Source organism: Hyla sarda, chromosome 12, assembly GCF_029499605.1.
Source record: "Hyla sarda isolate aHylSar1 chromosome 12, aHylSar1.hap1, whole genome shotgun sequence".
Taxonomy (NCBI): Eukaryota; Metazoa; Chordata; class Amphibia; order Anura; family Hylidae; genus Hyla; species Hyla sarda.
The window spans coordinates 67,304,876-67,326,480 of record NC_079200.1 but is presented as its reverse complement, the minus strand read 5'-3'; the positions used below and the strand labels follow the sequence as shown (position 1 = coordinate 67,326,480).

At 44.2% G+C, this 21,605-nt stretch overlaps 1 protein-coding gene across 1 annotated transcript in view; it reads left to right on the top strand.

Annotated features, from left to right (window-relative positions):
* Positions 1–21,582, top strand: part of ZGPAT (zinc finger CCCH-type and G-patch domain containing) — a 33,526-nt gene extending 11,944 nt beyond the window's left edge. The window contains exons 6-7 of the mRNA XM_056549357.1: positions 14,520–14,925; positions 21,283–21,582. Coding sequence (XP_056405332.1) covers positions 14,520–14,925; positions 21,283–21,421 — 545 coding nt within the window. The 3' untranslated portion in view covers positions 21,422–21,582. The remainder of the gene's footprint in view (positions 1–14,519; positions 14,926–21,282) is intronic.
* Positions 21,583–21,605: the final 23 nt, after the last annotated feature.

Here is a 21,605-nt window from a genome sequence, read left to right as displayed (position 1 = left end):
TACATTAGTGTTTGTACTACTATCCCCATAAAGGATCAGACTCTGTTCCATGATGGGGGTAGTAGTACAGGGGCTGAGGGATTGATCGCACTGGGTCTCACTTCTGAGACCTGATCCGATCAGAAGTTATTAAGCAGGGGAGCAGGCGGCATGGTCCGCAACCCTGCGATGTACACAATGTATTTTACTTTCATTTTTAAATTCCCCGCAGGGAGCTCTGAATGGCCCGTACTGAGGAGCCAATCAGGGCTCCCTGCTGGATTTTTAAAATGGACAATGTATATTAAAAGCGCTGTGGGGGGGGCAAGATATATACATTGTCCATTTTAAAAATCCCGCAGGGAGCCCTGATTGGTTCCTCAGTACAAGCCATTCAGAGCTCCCTGCGGGGAATTTAAAAATGAAGGTAAAATACATTGTGTACATCGCAGGGTTGCTGACCATGCCACCCGCTACTTACAGGTGGCCATGACGTGGCTAGCAGGCTTACACTTCATGATCATTAAGTACACTAACGACCTGTTAGTTTAATAAATGTTGCTGAGAAGCATTAAATCATTTTGCATGTTTTAGATGTGCAACCATGTCTGTTTTTTTTTCTCTACTTAAAAATGTATTTATTTTTTAAACAAAATTATTATGTTTTAAATCGCCCTATTCTGATCCCATTAACTCTCTTTTACATATACGAGGCCGTATGAGGGCTAATTTTTTTGCAATGTGATCTGTAGTTTATATCGGTACCACTTTTGTTTATATATGAATTTTAGATGTGATTGTGGCCAAAAAGCAGAGATTTCCGACTATTTTTTACGTTCATGCCATTCACCGTGTGGTATTATTAACATTTATATTTTGATAGTTTGGACAATTACGCACACGCAGATACCAAATATGTTTATACATTTTTTTTGTAATGTTAGTAAAATGGGTGATTTCAATTTTTAATTTTTCTTTTTTTATTTTATTACTTTTTTTAAATATATTTATTTTACACTTTTTCTGTCACCATAGGGGACTATTTATAGCAATCATTAGATTGCTAATACTATTCATTGTTATGCATAGGCATAGCACTGATCAGTATTATCAGCGATCTTCTCTGGTCTGTGGGGTAGACCCCGGGATAATGGCCAGAGTAGGTGAGGGGACCTCCGTCCGCTATCTTCGCTAATCTGATCCCCACTGCCGTGCCAAAGTCGATCAGGTCAGCCATTAAAACTGCCCCACGATCGCTGATGTGCACAGTTAACGGGCGGGTTCATGGCTGCTGATAGCAGCCGCGACCTATAGTGCATAATGCGGGCACTGCTCCGGTACTCGCGTCATGTACAGGACGTAAATGTATGTCCTGGTGCGCTAAGTACCAGCGCATCAGGACGTACATTTACGTCCGTTATCCTTAACCCCTTAGGGACAAAGCCCATTTTAACAACCTTAAAGGAGTACTCCGGTGCACACTTTTTTTTCATGTTATCCCGTCCGGGCTGCAAAATAAAAGAAAACGCACTTTATCTTACCTGCCAACGAGCCCCCGGAGCTGCGGTACAGGTGTTCGGTCCCCGGGCTGTATTCTTCTTACTTCCGGTTAGCCCGGCACGTCACACGGAGCTTCAGCCTATCACCGGCCGCAGCGATGTCCCGCCTCGGCCAGTGATAGGCTGAAGCTCCGTGTGATGTGCTGGGCTAACCGGAAGTAAGAAGAATACAGCACGTGGACCGAACGCCTGTACCGGAGCTCCGGGGGCTCGTTGGCAGGTAAAATAAAGTGCGTTTTCTTTTCTTTTGCAGCCTGGACGGGATAACATAAGTGTGCACCGGAGTACTCCTTTAACCTTTCAGTACTTATGAGCTTCTGAATTAAGGTTGTTCTTTTCTGTCTAAGTGCTCTCTGATGACACGTGTCTCGGGAAACGCCCAGTTTAGAAGAGGTTTGCTATGGGGATTTGATTCTAAACTGGGCGTTTCCCGAGACACATGTCATCAGAGAGCACTTAGACAAAATAGAACAACCTTAACTTCAGAAGCTCATAAGTACTGAAAGGATTAAGATTTTTTAATAGAAGTAATTTACAAATCTGTTTAACTTTCTGGAGCCAGTTGAGATATATATATATATATATATATATATATATATATATATATATATATATATATATAAAAGTTTTTTCCTGGATAACCCCTTTAAGGACGCAGCTTATTTTCACCTTAACCCCTTAAGGACCGGGGTTTTTTCCGTTTTTGCATTTTCGTTTTTTGCTCCTTGCCTTTAAAAAATCATAACTCTTTCAATTTTGCACCTAAAAATCCATATGATGGCTTATTTTTTGCACCACCAATTCTACTTTGTAATGACGTCAGTCATTGTGCCCAAAAATCTACGGTGAAACGGGAAAAAAAATCATTGTGAGACAAAATTGAAAAAAAAAACGCCATTTTGTAAATTTTGGGGGCTTCCGTTTCTACGTAGTACATTTTTCGGTAAAAATGACACCTTACCTTTATTCTGTAGGTCCATATGATTAAAATGATACCCTACTTATACAGGTTTGAATTTGTCGCACTTCTGGAAAAAATCATAACTTCATGCAGAAAAATTTATACGTTTAAAATTGTCATCTTCTGACCCCTATAACTTTTTTATTTTTCCGTGTATGGGGCGGTATGAGGGCTCATTTTTTGCGCCGTGATCTGAAGTTTTTAACGGTACCATTTTTGCATTGATAGGACTTATTGATCGCTTTTTATTCATTTTTTCATGATATAAAAAGTGACCAAAAATGCACTATTTTGGACTTTGGAATTTTTTTGCGCGCACGCCATTGACCGTGCGGTTTAATTAACGATATATTTTTATAATTCGGACATTTCCGCACGCGGCGATACCATTTATGTTTATTTTTATTTTTATTTACACTGTGTTTTTTCTTTTATGGGAAAAGGGGGGTGATTCAAACTTTTAATAGGGAAGGGGTTAAATGATGTTTATTCACTTTTTTTTTGCACTTTTTTTTGCAGTGTTATAGGTCCCATAGGGACCTATATCACTGCACACACTGATCTTTTACATTGATCACTGGTTTCTCATAAGAAACCAGTGATCGATGATTCTGCCGCATGACTGCTCATGCCTGGATCTCAGGCACTGAGCTGTCATTCGGCGATCGGACAGCGAGGAGGCAGGAAGGGGCCCTCCCGCTGTCCTGTCAGCTGTTCGGGATGCCGCGATTTCACCGCGGCTATCCCGAACAGCCCACTGAGCTAGCCGGCATGCTTTCGGTTTCACTTTAGACGCGGCGTTCAACTTTGAACGCCGCGTCTAAAGGGTTAATAGTGCGCGGCACAGCGATCAATGCCGAGCGCTATTAGCCACGGGTCCCGGCCGTTGTTAGAGGCCGGGCCCGAACCGCTATGACGCGGGGCCACGCCGTGGCCCCGCGTTATAGATCGGGAGTGGACACATGACGTTCCAGTACGTCATGTGTCCTTAAGGGGTTAAGGACGCAGCCCTTTTTTTTGCAAATATTTATATATTAATAACTCTGAGATGCATTTACCTATCATTCTGATTCCGAGATTGTTTTTTCGTGACATATTCTACTTTAACATAGTGGTAAATTTTCATTGTTACTTGAATCCTTTCTTGCTGAAAAATCCCACAATTTTATGAAAATTTGGAAAAATGTTGCATTTTTCTAACTTTGAAACTTTCTGCTTGTAAGGAAAATGGATATTCCAAATAAATTGATATATTGATTCACGTGTACAATATATCTACTTTATGTTTGCATCATAAAGGACATGTTTTTACTTATTGAAGACATTAGAGGGCTTCAAAGTTCAGCAGCAAATTTCAAATTTTTCACGAAAATTTCAAAACCTGAATTTTTCAGGGACCAGTTCAGTTTGAAGTGGATTTGAAGGGCCTTCATGTTAGAAATACCCCATAAATTATCCCATTATAAAAACTGCACCCCTCAAAGTATTCAAAATGACATTCAGAAAGTTTGTTAACCCTTTAGGTGTTTCACAGGAATAGCAAGTGAAGGAGAGAATTCAAAATCTTAATTTTTTTTACACTCGCATGTTCTTGGAGAGCCATTTTTTTAAATTTTACAAGGGACTTAAAGGAGAGAAATCCCCTGAAAATTTGTAACCCCATTTCTCTCAAGTAAGGAAATACGTCATATGTAGATGTAAAGTGCTCTGTGGGTGCACTAGAGGGCTCAGAATGGAAGGAGCGACAATGGGATTTTGGAGAGTGAATTTTGCTGAAATGGTTTTTGGGGGGGCATGTCGCATTTAGGAAGCCCATATGGTGCCAGAAAAGCAAAGCAAAAAAAACAAAACAACATGGCATACTATTTTGGAAACGACACCCCTCAAGGAACGTAACAAGGGGTACAGTGAGCCCCACAGGTGTTTGACGATTTTTTTCATTAGTCGGATGTGTAAATAAATAAAAAAAATTTCACTAAAATGCATTTTTTCCCCCAAATGTTACATTTTTTCAAGGGGTAATAGTAGAAAATGCCCCCCAAAATGTGTAACCCCATTTCTTCTGAGTATGTAAATATCCCATGTGTGAAAGTCAAGTGCTCTGCTGGTGAACTACAATGCTCAGAAGAGAAGGAGTCACATTTGGCTTTTGGAAAGCAAATTTTGCTGAAATGGTTTTTGAGGGGCATGTCGCATTTAGGAAGCCCCTATGGTGCCAGAACAGCAAAAGGAAAAAGCACACATGGCATACTATTTTGGAAATTACACCCCTCGAGGAACGTAACAAGGTGCATAGTGAGCCTTAACACTCCACAGATGTAAAAAATGTTAAAAAAATTACACTATCGTGCTGGTGTTGCCCCATACTTTTCATTTTCACAATAGGTAAAAGGAAAAAATGTAAAATTTGGGGGGGAAATTGCATTTTAGTGAAAAACATTTTTTTTTTCCATTTACTCATCCGACTTTAAGGAAAAATCATCAAACATCTGTGGGGTGTTAAGGCTCACTGTACCCCTTGTTACGTTCCTCGAGGGGTGTAGTTTCCAAAATAGTATGCCATGTGTTGTTTGCTGTTCTGACACCATACGGGCTTCCTAAATGTGACATGCCCCCCAAAAACCATTTCAGCAAAATTTGCTTTCCAAGAGCCAAATGTGACTCCTTCTCTTCTGAGCATTGTAGTTCGCCAGCAGAGCACTTGACTTTCACACATGGTATATTTTCATACTCATACATTTTGAGGGGCATTTTCTTCTTTTACCCCTTATGAAAAGGAAAAGTTGGGGTCTACACCAGCCTGTTAGTGTAATTTTTTTTAATTTTTTTTTTACACTAACAGGCTGGTGTAGACCCCAACTTTTCCTTTTCATAAGGGGTAAAAGGAGAAAAAGCCCCCCAAAATTTGTAACGCAATTGCTCTAGAGTACGGAAATACCCCATATGTGGCCCTAAACTGTTGCCTTGAAATACGACAGAGCTCCGATGTGAGAGAGCGCCATGCGCATTTGAGAACTAAATTAGGGATTGCGTAGGGGTGGACATAGGGGTATTCTACGCCAGTGATTCCCAAACAGGGTGCCTCCAGCTGTTGCAAAACTCCCAGCATGCCTGGACAGTCAATGGCTGTCCGGCAATACTGGGAGTTGTTATTTTGCAATAGCTGGAGGCTCAGTTTTGGAAACAGGGCCTTACAAGACATTTTTCATTTTTATTGGGGGGGGGGGAGATCACTGTAAGGGGGTATATATGTAGTGTTTTTACTTTTTATTTTGTGTAGTGTAGTGTTTTTAGAGTACATGCACACGGTCGGGTTCATAGCAAGTTTCCTGCTGGAAGTTTGAGCTTCTGCAGAAAATTTTCCGCAGCTCAAACCTAAAGCGGGAAACTCACTGTAAATCCCCATCCATGTGAATGTACTCTGTACATTTTTTGGGGAGTGTGTGTGTGTGGGGGGGGGGGGGGGGGGGGTTGCAAAACTACAACTCCCAGCATGCACTGACAGACCTTGCATGCTGGGAGTTGTAGTTTTGCCACAGCCGGAGGCTCAATGGTGAGGAAACCCTGAGTTAGGTTACAGACTAATTCAGTGTTTCCACACCAGTGTGCCTCCATCTGTTGCAATACTAAAACTCCCAGCATGCCCAGACTGTCCGGGCATGCTGGGAGATGTAGTTCGCAACATCTGAAGGGCCAGATATTGCAGAACTACAACTCTCAGCATGACTGACTGTTTAGGCATGCTGAGTTGTAGTTTTAGAACATCTGGAGGGCCACAGTTTGGAGACCACTGCACAGTTGTCTCCAAACTTTGGCCCTGCATATGTTGTAAAACTACAACTCCCAGCATGCACTGACAGCTGAAGGGCAAGCTGAGAGTTGTAGTTATGCAACAGCTGGAAGGGGCACAGTTTGGAACCCAGTGTAGTGGTCTCCAAATTGTGTCCCCCCCAGATCTTGCAATACTACAACTCCCAGAAAGCCCAGACTGTCCAGGCATGCTAAGAGTTGTAGTTCAGCAACATCTGAAGTCATAGATGTTGCAGAACTACAACGCCCAGCATGTCTGACTCTCTGGGCATGCTGGGAATTGTAGTTTTGTAACATCTGGAGGGACACAGTTTGGAAACCACTGCACCTCCAGGTGTTGCAAAACTACAACTCCCAGCATGCCTTTGGCTGTCCGGGCATGCTGAGTAGTAGTAGTTTTGCAATATCTGGAGTACCACAGTTTGGAGACCACTGCACTGTAACTTTTACAATGTGCAGTGAGGATCACTCACAAACGATCTTCACTGCCGTCTCCGCCATCGCATCCATCACAGCCGCACACAGCTCCTGATCGGTCGCTGCAGCTCTTGATCACAGTCGCCGCAGGCGCTGATCAGAGCTGCCCCGCCGTGGCCCCCGCCACCCCCGGACCCCAGCTCTCAACTTTAACCTTCCCGCCCCCCTCCTGCCATTAGTCAGTCTGTTCTGACCGACCAATGGCAGGAGATAGGAGGAGGTGGCACCCCTGCTACCTCGCTCCTATTCTTCATGGTGATCGGGCTTTCTCTGATAGCCCCGATGACCTTTATCTTCCGGGGCGATCGGGTCACTAGAGACCCGATGAGCCCGGAAAAGCCGTGATTCGCCGGTCAGAATTGACCAAATCACTGCGATTGCCGACAAGGGGGGGTCTCAGGACCCCCCTAGGCGATGTGCCGGGATGGCTGCTGATGGATACCAGCAGTCATCCCGTTTCGATCACCGCCCATGTGCTGCAGTGAATGGAATTCCCACGGGTGTACAGGTATGCCCTTGGTCCTTAAGTACCTGGGAGCAAGGGTGTACCTGTACGCCCTTTTCCCCCATGAGGTTAAAGGGTTAACGTCCATCTTATAATCTGGAATTTTTGATGATTCTACTTCTTTAACCTCTTAAGGACCATGGATGGGATGTAAATGTATGTCCTTGTGATCTGTTACTTAACGACCAAGACGTACATACGTCCTGAGCTGCGTTCTGTCTATAAAGTGAGTGCAGGAGGTCTCTTCATAGGCTGGCAGTGGCAGCTGCTATAAGCAGCTGTGCACTCAGTCTGTGGTGATTTCCGTCCGCTGTTAACCCTTTAAGTGCTGTAATCAATAGCAATCCTGGCTCTTAAGAGTCTAAATGATGGCTCTTGTAACCGATTAACAGCACCGCAACATACTGTATATAAGGGGTTATGATCATTTTCCAAGCCAACAAGAGTCCCGATGGGTTCCCCCTTTCTCGCTCCAGTGTGATCCGTGCGATCTCCAGGACAGGACCCTGTTGTTCTAGGCACATGTTCCTTACTGAGTGCTGGGTACGCCCCAGCGGAGAGACTCCCGCAATGAGCTACTTATCCTGTGGATAAGTTCATTTTCTACAGGCTGTGTCCTTTAAGGAATTAAAGGAGTACTCCGGTGCACACTTTTTTCATGTTATCCCGTCCGGGCTGCAAAATAAAAGAAAACGCACTTTATCTTACCTGCCAACGAGCCCCCGGAGCTCCGGTACAGGTATTCGGTCCCCGGGCTGTATTCTTCTTCCTGTTAGCCCGGCACGTCACACGGAGCTTCAGCCTATCACTGGCCGCAGCGATGTCCCGCCTCGGCCAGTGATAGGCTGAAGCTCCGTGTGACGTGCCGGGCTAACCGGAAGTAAGAAGAATACAGCCCGGGGACCGAACACCTGTACCGGAGTGTACCGGAGCTCCGGGGGCTCGTTGGCAGGTAAGAGAGAGTGCGTTTTCTTTTATTTTGCAGCCCGGACGGGATAACATGAAAAAAGTGTGCACCGGAGTACTCCTTTAAGACTGATGTGACAGCAATGTATTTCCTTGCAGACTCCGCAGAAAGGATAGACATAAAGCTCTGTTTCTATCTTTGCAGATGACACCAAGCTTTGTAGCACGTTACAGTCTATAGAGGATGTGCATAAGTTACAAGATGACTTGGATAGACTAAGTGTCTGGGCATCCACTTGGCAAATGACTAAAAACCTGCATGCATCGTATGTCTTGGGGGGGTTTAAACTGGGAGAGCCACTGGTAGAGAAGGATCTGGGTGTACTTGTAGATCATAGACTACAGAATAGTATGCAGGGTTAGGCAGCCGCTTCTAAGGCCAGCAGGATATTGTCATGTATCACAAGAGGCATGGAATCGAGGGACATTGACATAATACTACCTCTTTATAAAGCATTACGTTTGTTTAGTTTTGAGAAGAGACGTTTAAAGGGGTACTCTGCTGCTCAGCGTTTGGAACAAACTGTTCCGAACATTGGAGCCTGCGCCGGGAGCTTGTGATATCATAGCCCCACCTCCTTATGATGTCACGCCACGCCCTCTCAATGCAAGTCTATGGGAGGGGGCGTGACAGCCATCACGTCCCCTTCCATAGACTTGCATTAAGGGGTCGGGGCGTGACATCATGAGGGGCAGGGCTATGACGTCACAAGTTCCCGGCGCCAGCATTCGGAATAGTTTGTTACAAACACTGAGCAGCGTAGTACCTCTTTAAAGGGGTACTCCGCCCCTAGACATCTTATCCCCTATCCATAGGATAGGGGATAAGATGTCAGATCGCCGCGGTCCCGCTGCTGGGGACCCCCGGGATCTCCGCTGCAGCACCCCGCTATCATTACTGCACAGAGCGAGTTCGTTCTGTGTGTAATGACGGGCGATACAGGGGACCGAGCAGCGTGATGTCATGGCTCCGCCCCTTGTGACATCACAGCCCGCCCCCTTAATGCAAGTCTATGGCAGGGGCGTAATGACCGCCACGCCCCCTCCCATAGACATATTGAGGGGGCGGGCTGTGATGTCACGAAGGGCGGAGCCGTGACGTAACGATGCTCCGGCCCCTGTATTGCCCGTCATTACGTGCAGAGCGAACTCGCTCTGTCCAGTAATGACAGCGCGGTGCCGCAGTGGCGATCCCGGGGGGTCCCCAGCAGCGGGACCGCGGCGATCTGACATCTTATCCCCTATCCTTCGGTTAGGGGATAAGATGTCTAGGGGCGGAGTACCCCATTAAGGGGGGATATGATCAACTTATATAAGTATATAAATGGTCCATACAAAAAATATGGGGGAAAACTGTTCCAGGTTAAACTCTCTCAAAGGACAAGGGGGCACTCCCTCCGTCTGGAGAAGAAAAGGTTTAGTCTCAAGGGACAACGCACCTTCTTTACCATAAGAACTGTGAACAGTTGAAAGCATTAAAACAGGGTTAGATACATTCCTAGAACAAAATAACATTGATGCTTATGCAGAAATATAATCACATCCCTTCCCCTTCATCCCACCATACCCCTTCGTCTTTTTTCAACCATACTAACTATGTAACTATACAGTATATGCTAGTGGCGTTGCTAGGGTTGGTGTCACCCGGTGCTGTAGAAAATGGTGTCACCCCCATACCTACCCCCTCCCCCCAGTAAGTTTTTAGCCTGTTGTGACAGACACCACTGTTGTAGCGCATTGTGAGAAATTCCAGTATAATAATCAGATATACCAGTTGCCACAGAATAGGAAAGTGTTAAGGAAGTTTTCACCATTTAAATATACAGCTCCCAGAATTACTTAAAGGGGTACTCCACTGGAAAACATTTACTTTTATATCAACTGGTGCCAGAAAGTTAAACAGATTTTTAAATTACTTCTATTTAAAATATTAATCCTTACAGTACTTATCAGCTGCTGTATGCTCCACAGGAAGTTGTGTAGTTCTTTCCAGTCTGACCACAGTGCTAATTGCTGACACCTCTGTCCATGTCAGGAACTGTCCAGAGCAGGATAGGTTTGCTATGGGGATTTGCTCCTACTATGGACAGTTCTTGACATGGACAAAGGTGTCAGCACAGAGCACTGTGGTCAGACAGAAAATAAATTAAAAAAGAAAAGAACTTCCTGTGAATCACTTATACAGCAGCTAATATGTACTGGAAGGATTAAGATTTTTAAATAGAAGTAATTTACAAATCTGTTTAACTTTGTAGCACCAATTGATAAAAAAAAAAATGTTTTCCAGTAGAGTACCCCTTTGAGCAGTGGTGAGGTTATGCTGGGAGTTGTAGTTTCACTCACCATAACTGTAGAACTTACAAGTGACTACAGCTCTGATAGGACATAGAGAGGAGAATGTACAATGATATCAGTGACTACAGGTGACGTCTTCTCTATAGTGAGGAGAATACACAATGATATCAGTGATTACAGGTGACGTCTTCTCTATAGTGAGGAGAATACACAATGATATCAGTGATTACAGGTGACGTCTTCTCTATAGTGAGGAGAATACACAATGATATCAGTGATTACAGGTGACGTCTTCTCTATAGTGAGGAGAATACACAATGATATCAGTGATTACAGGTGACGTCTTCTCTATAGTGAGGAGAATACACAATGATATCAGTGATTACAGGTGACGTCTTCTCTATAGTGAGGAGAATACACAATGATATCAGTGACTACAGGTGACGTCTTCTCTATAGTGAGGAGAATACACAATGACATCAGTGACTACAGGTGACGTCTTCTCTATAGTGAGGAGAATGTACAATGATATCAGTGACTACAGGTGACGTCTTCTCTATAGTCTTCCCTTATCTAATTCAGATGGTACATACCGCCAGGACTTGTTCCAGCTAAAACTTCTGTCTGCAGAATGTGACGCCCAGGCGTCTCCTCTCTGTCAGCGCATTCTCATCCTCTATATGAAAACAGTTATTATAAACCTGCCAGACACAGTATCCTCTAAATATAATACTGCTATACACTATACTCTTTGATTATAAACCTTCTATACACCATACCCACTGAATATAATACTACCACACACTGTACATTCTGAATATAATACCAACATATACTGTACACTCTCAATATAAATCTGCCACATACTGTAACCCTGAATATAATACCGCCACACACTGCACCCTCTGAATATAATACTACCACCAATACTACCACCCACTGCGCCCTCTGAATATAATACTACCACCCACTGTGCCCTCTGAATATAATACTACCACAAACTGCGCCCCCTGAATATAAATCTGCCACATAGTGTACCCTCTGAATATAAATCTGCCACATACTGTACCCCTGAATATAAATCTGCCACATACTGTACCCCTGAATATAATACTACCACCCACTGCACCCTCTGAATATAATACTTAGAGATGAGCGAACTACAGTAAATTCGATTTGTCACGAACTTCTCGGCTCGCAGTTGACTTTTCCTGCATAAATTAGTTCAGCTTTCAGGTGCTCCCGTGGGCTGGAAAAGGTGGATACAGTCCTAGGAGACTCTTTCCTAGGACTGTATCCACCTTTTTCAGCCCACCGGAGCACCGGAAAGCTGAACTAATTTACGCAGGATAAGTCATCAACTGCCGAGCCGAGAAGTTCGAGACAAATCGAATTTACTGTAAGTTCACTCATCTCTAATAATACTACCACAAACTGCGCCCTCTGAATATAATACTACCACAAACTGCGCCCTATGAATATAATACTACCACAAACTGCGCCCTCTAAATATAATACTACCACAAACGGCGCCCTCTGAATTTAATACTACCACAAACTGCACTCTCTGTATATAATACTACCACACACTGAGCCCTCTGAATATAATACTACCACAAACTGCGCCCTATGAATAACATTGCCATACAGTGCACCCTCTGAATATAATACCACAACCGCAGTAACACCCCTCAACATCAGTTAGCTGATGCTATTACCACGGGAGGGGGGGTATTGGTGGTGTTGCTAGTGGATGATGGGGGTGCTACTACTGGGGGGTGTTGCTGGAGGATGATGAGGGTGCTACTGGCCATCCCCCCTGGCAGTACCACCCCCATCATCCATCGGCAGGATCATCCTCCTGGCAGGAGCACCGCCATCATCCACCACCAAGATCTGCTGATGGAGGTGCTGCTGCTGGGGGGTGGGTGTTGCTGGTGGATGATGAGGGTGCTACTGCCAGGGGGGGAGCATTAGGTAGGCAGCAGTTCCCCCACATTAGGTAGGTAGCAGTTTCCCCACATTAGGTAGCATCTTTTCCCCACATTAGGCAGCATAGATTCCCCACATGTGGTACCAGTTCCCCCACATTAGGTAGGTACCAGTTACCCCACATTAGGTAGCAATTTCCCCACATTAGGTAGCACAGATTCCCCACATTATGTAGCAGTTTTCCCACATTAGGTAGCATAGATTCCCCACATTTGGTAGCATAGACTCCCCACATAAGGTAGCATAGACTCCCCACATAAGGTAGCATAGACTCCCCACATAAGGTAGCATAGACTCCCCACATAAGGTAGCACAGATTTCCCACATTAGGTAGCATAGACTCCCCACATTAGGTAGCATAGACTCCGCACACTTGGTAGTAGTTTCCCCACATTAGGCCGCAGGTTCCCCACAATGGGTCAAAGTCTCCCCACATTAGATCGCTGGTTCAACCCCCCACCCCCACCCCCACCACACACACACACACAAAAAAACCACATACAACACAGAGATACACACACACACACACACACACACACACACAAACACACAGTCAGATAGACACACACTCACAGACAGACACACAGAGTCACATACACACACAGTCACACACACACACAGTCACACACACACACAGTCACACACACACACAGTCACACACACACACAGTCACACACACACACAGTCACACACACACACAGTCACATACACACACAGTCACACACACACACACAGTCACATACACACACAGTCACACACACACAGTCACATACACACACAGTCACACACACACACACACAGTCACACACACACACAGAGTCACACACACACAGAGTCACACACACACAGAGTCACACACACACAGTCACACACACACACAGTCACACACACACACAGTCACACACACACACAGTCACACACACACACACAGTCACATACACACACAGTCACATACACACACAGTCACATACACACACAGTCACACACACACACACACACAGAGTCACATATACACAGTCACACACACACAGTCACATACACACACAGTCACACACACACACACACACAGTCACATACACACACAGTCACACACACACACACACACACACACACAGAGTCACATACACACACACAGACAGAGAGACAGACACACACACTCACCCATCCAGCGCAGCGCTCCTTCCCACCTGGCGCCCTGCGAGTGACGTAACTGACGTCCTCCTGCGCGGCCATGCAGTGTGACGTCAGGCCGGCGCAGACGTGGGAGCGGAGGCCGGGCACAGTGCTTGTGACGGCGAGGGGATGTGATGACGGACGGGCGCACAGTGCAGGTGAAAGAGGGGGGGTTGCTAACGGACGGAAGGGCGCACCGCACACACAGCGCGGGGGGGGGGTGCTGACGGATGGGAGGCCGGTCGGGCACAGATGGGGGGTGTCTGTGTAGCGGGGGAGGGGTGGGTGCTGCGGAGCATCTTGGTGTCACCCCATTAGGTTGGTGTCACCCGGTGCGGGCCGCACCCCCCGCACCCGAGTCGCAACGCCACTGGTATATGCACATATAGGTATTTTCTGACAGGTGGCTTTGAATTTTTGCATAAATGGACTTGTGATTGGCACACTCATTTCAACATAGTCATTGCAGTTAAAGTGTTAACACTGCAATATCAGAGTGTGCATAAAGAGTTACGCGATCAAGTGTTGGACTGTCAGGTGAACTCCATTTGATTAAGCACGGGGCTATTATGGTTTTATGTCCAATTTCTAGACATTTGATCAAGGCAACACGCACCTCTCTCTTCTGCTGCTGCATGCTGGGCAGGACTGTTGCCAGGGCTTCTGTGTGACCCCCCACAAGTACCGTACACATATCCTAATACAATCCTGAGGGTGAGAATTATTAAGCACAGCCATACTGTATATAGGTACAACTTATGCCCCTAGTCATCTTACTACATGTTATATGTGCACTTTTCAGGTCTTGGGAAAAATTCGGAAGGGCGAGTGGAGCCTGTTCAGGCTGTGGTGTTACCCAAAGGCAAGTCCTTGGACCAGTGCTTAGAATTCCAGCAGCGGAAGCTAAAAGGGGGTAAACCCATTCCCAAAGCCAAGAAGAAGCGCCTGTCCAAGCCACTGAGAGCCAGGAAAAGTGCTGGTGCTCGCCGTAATGTCTTTGACTTCTTAAATGAAAAACTCGAACACAAATCTTCCACTAGACCAGCAGCAGACACCAGCCTTGAGAGGAAAGGCAAGGAAGTCTACAACGCCAGCAAGGGTAGCAAGCGGGCACTGAACATTGCACTAGCTCAGACAACAGAGAAGATCCTGCAGAAGCAGAGAGAGATTGGGGGGATGACTGAGGCTCTGGCACGGAACGTGGGGAGGTAGGTTGAAATTTCTTTGTGTACAATCTATAGAATAATTGAAGGAATGGCTGCTCGTAAACGTCCCAGATACTTGCTGGGGACTTTTGGGTTATAACCTGGACATCTACCAATGTGTATGCCAGTGACTGGGTGCAAAAACAATTAACACTATGTTACTCTTGCAGCTATTGTGAGATAATACACCCATGGGTTCTGACTGACCATCTGAGAGCTAAACAGCCTGGGGTCCAAAGTACAGGGTGGGCCATTTATATGGATACACCTTAATAAAATGGGAATGGTTGGTGATATTAACTTCCTGTTTGTGGCACATTAGTATATGTGAGGGGGGAAACTTTTCAAGATGGATGGAGACCATGGTGGCCATTTTGAAGTCGGCCATTTTGAATCCAACTTTAGTTTTTTTTCAATAGGAAGAGGGTCATGTGACACATCAAACTTATTGGGAATTTCACAAGAAAAACAATGACGTGCTTGGTTTTAATGTAATTTTATTCTTTCATGAGTTATTTACAAGTTTCTGACCACTTATAAAATGTGTTCAATGTGCTGCCCATTGTGTTGGATTGTCAATGCAACCCTCTTCTCCCACTCTTCACACACTGATGGCAACACCGCAGGAGAAATGCTAGCACAGGCTTCCAGTATCCGTAGTTTGAGGTGCTGCAGAATGGGCAAAACAAAAATTGGAACAGGACCCTCAGTTTACACAGAAGATTTTGTTCAGTGATGAGGCAAACTTTTATGTGAATGGTGAAGTTAACAAACAAAACCACCGCTATTGGTCTGACACTAACCCACATTGGATAGATCCCTCTGATGGTATGGTGTGGTATATGGGGTACAAAGATAGTGGGGCCATTCTTCATCAATGGAAACCTCAAGGCCACTGGATATGCGAAATTGCTACATGATTATGTGTTTCCCTCTTTATGCACTGAAGCTGGCACGTTCCCTGAGTTTTTCCAGTACGATGGTGCACCACCACATTATGGGTGTTAGGTCCGAGCATTCCTAAATGAACAGTTTCCTGGAAAGTGGATTGGTCATCGTGGGCCAGTTGAATGGCCCCCAAGGTCTCCCGATCTGACCCCCTTAGACTTTTATCTTTGGGGTCATCTGAAGGCAATTGTCTATGCTGTGAAGATACGAGATGTGCAGCACCTGAAACTACGGATACTGGAAGCCTGTGCTAGCATTTCTCCTGCAGTGTTGCTATCAGTGTGTGAAGAGTGGGAGAAGAGGGTTGCATTGACAATTCAACACAATGGGCAGCACATTGAGCACATTTTATAAGTGGTCAGAAACTTGTAAATAACTCATGAAAGAATAAAGTTACGTTAAAACCAAGCACATCATTGTTTTTCTTGTGAAATTCCCAATAAATCTGATGTGTCACATGACCCTTTTCCTATTGAAAAACAAAAGTTGGATTCAAAATTGCCCCCATGGTCACCACCCATCTTGAAAAGTTTCCCCCCTCACATATACTAATGTGCCACAAATAGAAAGTTAATATCACCAACCATTCCCATTTTATTAAGGTGTATCCATATAAATGGCCCACCCTGTAGTACATTGGAACAAAAAGGATAGGAGAAGTGTTGCTGTTAATGTAGAGGTAGTAGAGAAGGAAATAGCAAGACCGGGTTTTAGCGCAATCCACCAATTAGAGGTGATCCATCAGTCAAAGGCAAGGTACCAAATAACTGTAGTAAAATTTATTCAGCCAGATATTGACGCGTTTCAGGGCTCTAGGGCCCCTTCTTCAGAATAGTAGGCATAACATACACACATTCACATAAGTTTTAAATACACTAAAATGGCACCAAGGGGAATAGCTCCGCCCCCTGGGCGTGTTCAGACAATACAACATGACATACATAGTTTTGTTTATAAAACACACCGATTCATATGTTTAAAATTCTCACCTACTGTACCTTTATATGTAGGGATAGTGGGAACATGAAAATTGATCTTAGAAGAGTAACAAACAGTTAATATATCGCGACTCCCCCGGCAGTGCGCATGTGCCGGGGGATCGTGACATGATACTGAGGTTTGAGCCGCACGCTGTGTTGACAGCGCGCGGCGAGGGCTTGAGCATTGTAAATCTCATCACTGCGCACGCGCCCATAGCGCCGAGTTGGCCGGCGCCTGCGCAAAGACAGGGGGAGGAAAGCATAGAGGAGCCACTAGATGTATTAGTGTGTGTGGCACGTGCGCAGGATCAGTCATCTAGCGCCTGCGCAGGGCAGATGGAACCAGCACGTGGAGACTACGGCGCTGTGTTTACATCTCGCGGCGCATGCGCTGGGCAAAGATGTGGAAGTGGGGCAGGCGAGAATCAAGCCTAATTCTCCTAAGGCAGCTAAAAACAGGTATATATAAGGATAAAAATACATAAAAGCAGCCTTCAATAGTGACAGAGAAAGAATAGGACATATATTGCATATACGTATAGTGTAAAGGACTAGATCTGGGGTGTAGAACACAATGGTGATGATGTGGCATATGAATACCATAGTATACAAATAATTATATTTAAAAAAAAAATTAATAGTACTAAAGGCCCTCATACAACAACAATATTATACATGAATAAAACCTACACTTCTGAGCCATTGATTGGGCATAATGTGTAGGGATGTTCCTGACGTTAGGTGGGTGTAGGTGAATGTGGGCAAATGATAAGCAATTAACAAGATCAGCATGTGTTAGATACTGGATAAATAGTCTATGGGAATATAAGAAACCGGATGGTGATTACTGGATAATATCGGCGATTCATTTAGGCCCACTGGATTTAGACAACTAATTTTATAAATCCAGTATGATTCGCGCCTTTGGAGCTTGTCAAACCTGTTTTGAGTATTATGGGGAATGTGTCAATGGCAGTTAAGGAAAAGCCAGAAAAATCTTTGTGTGCCATAGCGGCGTGTCTAGATACGCCATGGTTCATGAATCCATTTGATATATTGAATCGATGTTTATTCATCCTCGACCGTAATTGTTGAATGGTCCTTCCCACATATTGCATGTTACATGGACACTCTAATAGGTAAATGACGTATGTGCTGGAACAGTCAATCCTGGATTTTATGGAAAATAATTCTCCTGTGATGTTGCTTTTGAATTTTAAGGTGGCATCCCTAATATTTAGACAGCATTTACATCTTTTCATATTGCAATTAAAAGTGCCCGATTTCAGGTTTGGAATGGTTGGATTTTCTTGTATGTCTCGTAGTTGGCTGGGTGTTCTTCAGGGTCTTTGCCCTCCTATATGTTATTCTGGGTTGTTGGGAAATTTAGTCTTTTAGGAAAGGATCTTGGAGAAGAATGTTCCAATGTTTGTTAAGTATCTTCCGGATTTCATGATGTGAGGTGGAATATGTGGTTATGAAGTTGTGTTTAAATGGTTCAGTTTTAGTCTGAGGGTCGCTCCTGGTGGGTTCCATACGTCCGGTTTGGGAATGGCTTCCGGTAGGTTCAGTGGGGGACATGTATCATTATTTGTGTATGGTAGAAGCAGTTTACCCCCTTTTCCCGAATTCTAAATTATGCGCAGAATCCCTAAATTTATCAATCAAGCGCAATGAGTTTCATGAATTGCGGGTAAATATAGTCATCTCCTCAATCCACTCTTTGGAAAATAGAATCGATGATTTAGAGCATCTTGCTACGTTAAGTCCAAGATGGCTTATATTTGCGCAAAAAAAACAGCTCTTGCGGCAAAATTTTTGGTGTAAAGGAAAAGTACGCAGTTAATAAATCCATGTGTACTATAGATGTCACTCCAAGGTACCCCGATTCAGCCACATCTGGAGGACATGCTCTACCAAAACGTGCGCAAAAAAATGCGCAAAAAAAAGGTCTTGCGCAAAATTTTGCGTAAAAATATACACACAAAATAGGGGTAAAATCTTTGATACATGTCCCCCAGTGTGTCGAAGACTTCCTTGTGGGTTCTCTACGGGTTTTCCCTTCAAAGCATGTAAATATGCTGCTTTGATAATGCTGTTAGGATAGCCCTTTTCTTGAAGTTTTTGAATCATAATTTTACTTTGAGTTTTATAGTCCTTAATTTTGGTGCAGTTCCTTCTAAGCCGATGGAATTGACCGTATGGCAGATTCACTTTCCATTTTTTGTAATGGCAACTATGATAGGATAAGAGGCTATTGCAATCTACTGGTTTGAAATATGTTCTGGTGATAATATTATGATCGTCATGGGAAAGTTCTAAATCAAGATATTATATTTTAGTGTCACAGCATTTTCCAGACAGTGAAATATTGAATTTATTTTTGTTCAAATATTCTGTAAATAGCTTGAATTCTTGTTCTGTGCCGTTCCAGATGAAGAGAAGATCATCAATATACCTTTTATAAAATATTATGTTGTCAGACCACTCATGGTTGATGTAAATGAGTTCGTTTTCATATGCTCCCATGTAGATATTAGCAAACGCAGGGGCGAAACGCGTCCCCCGATATATTCTGTGTTCAAATGTGAAATAGTTGTGATTCAAGATGTAAGAGATGCAATCACAAATAAATTGTTTTTGTATGGGGGGCATATCTGTGTCTAATTCCAATATATTGCCTATGGTATCTATACCCAATGAATGGGGTATATTCGAGTATAGTGCACGTGGCAGCACTATACTTGAATATTCATTGGGTATAGATACCGTAGGCAATATCATCCGGTTTCTTATATTCCCATAGACTATTTATCCAGTATCTAACACATGCTGATCTTGTTAATTGCTGATCATTCACCTACACACACCTAACGTCAGGAGCATCCTTACACATTATGCCCAATCATGGACACACAATGGCTCAGAAGTGTAGGTTTTATTCATGTATAATATTGTTGTTGTATTAGGGCCTTTAGTACTATAAAAAAAATGTGTATGTATATATATATATATATATATATATATATATATATATATATATTTATTTGTATCCTATGGTATTCATATGCCACATTATCATCATTGTGCTCTACACCCCAGATCTAGTCCTTTACACTATGCATACGTATATGCAATATATGTCCTATCCTTTCTCTGTCACTATTGAAGGTTGCTTTTATGTATTTTTTACTTATATATACCTGTTTTTAGCTGCCTTAGGAGAATTAGGCTTGATTCTCGTCTGCCCCACTTCCACATCTTTGCCCAGCGCATGCGCCGCGAGATGTAAACACAGCGCCGTAGTCTCCACGTACTGGTTTCATCTGCCCTGCGCAGGCGCTAGATGACGGATCTTGCGCACGCGCCACACACACTAATACATCTAGTGGCTCCTCTATGCTTTCCTCCCCCTGTCTCTGCGCAGGCGCCGGCCAACTCGGCGCAACAGGCACGTGCGCAGTGATGAGATCTACACTGCTCAAGCCCTCGCCGTGCGCTGTCAACACAGTGTGCGGTTCAAACCTCAGTATCATGTCACGATCCCCCGGCACATGAGCACTGCCAGGGCAGTCGCGATATATATACTGTTTATTACTCTAAGATCAATTTTCATGTTCCCACTATCCCCATGTTCCCACTATACATATAAAGGTACAGTAGGTGAGAATTTTAAACATATGAATCTGTGTTTTATAAACAAAACTATGTATGTCATGTTGTATTGTCCGAACACGCCCAGGGGGCGGAGCTATCCCCCTTGGCGCCATTTTAGTGTATTTAAAACTTATGTGAATGTGTGTATGTTATGCCTACTATTCTGAAGAAGGGGCCCTAGAGCCCTGAAATGCGTCAATATCTGGCTGAATAAATTTTACTACAGTTATTTGGTACCTTGCCTTTGACTGATGGATTACCTCTAATTGGTGGATTGCGCTGAAACCCGGTCTTGCTATTTCCTTCTCTAGTACCACAATCATATTGGTAGGTGCATACCTTGACCGATCCCGGGAAAGCAGCGCTGAAACCCGGTCTTGCTATTTCCTTCTCTACTACCACAATCATATCGGTAGGTGCATACCTTGACCGATCCCGGGAAAGCAGCACCCCTATACCTATACGCTGATACTGTGGTTGTGTCCGACATACAACCCGACCAGGTGAGCATACTGGAATTACTCGGCTATTCAGCCCATCCTTCTATGCTGTGTACCAGACGGTACTGTTCTATGAGGAGCTCTGCCTTTTTGTCTCTATAGATTGCATGCTGTTGATGTAGAGGATAGTGTAGACTGCATACAGTTGTTACAAAACCCTAAGCTATATACTACAGGCCTAGGATACCTTATTCTTGCTATATATTACAGGCCTAGGATACCTTATTCTTGCTATATATTACAGGCCTAGGATACATTTCCCCTTATTCTTACAGAGACAGCGTGGTGAGCTTACAACTGGAAAGCCGTCTCTCGAACGCTCGGACTGAGCTCGCAGATCTGCAAAAGCAGGAGAGGAGTCTACAGAAAGAGCAGAAGAAGGCAGACACACACAAGAAGATGACAGAGTTCTGAGCTGTGTACTGTATATATCCTGTATAGAGCAATATGTATATTCCCTTCCCCAGCTGGACTATTACAATTGTTTTTGTGGACAAAAAATAAATATTTTTTTTTTATACAATGTTCTATGAGATTCTCCTATTGGGGCGGCCCGGTCCCCACACCTGTGTACGTCTTTTATCCCCACCTCCCCTTT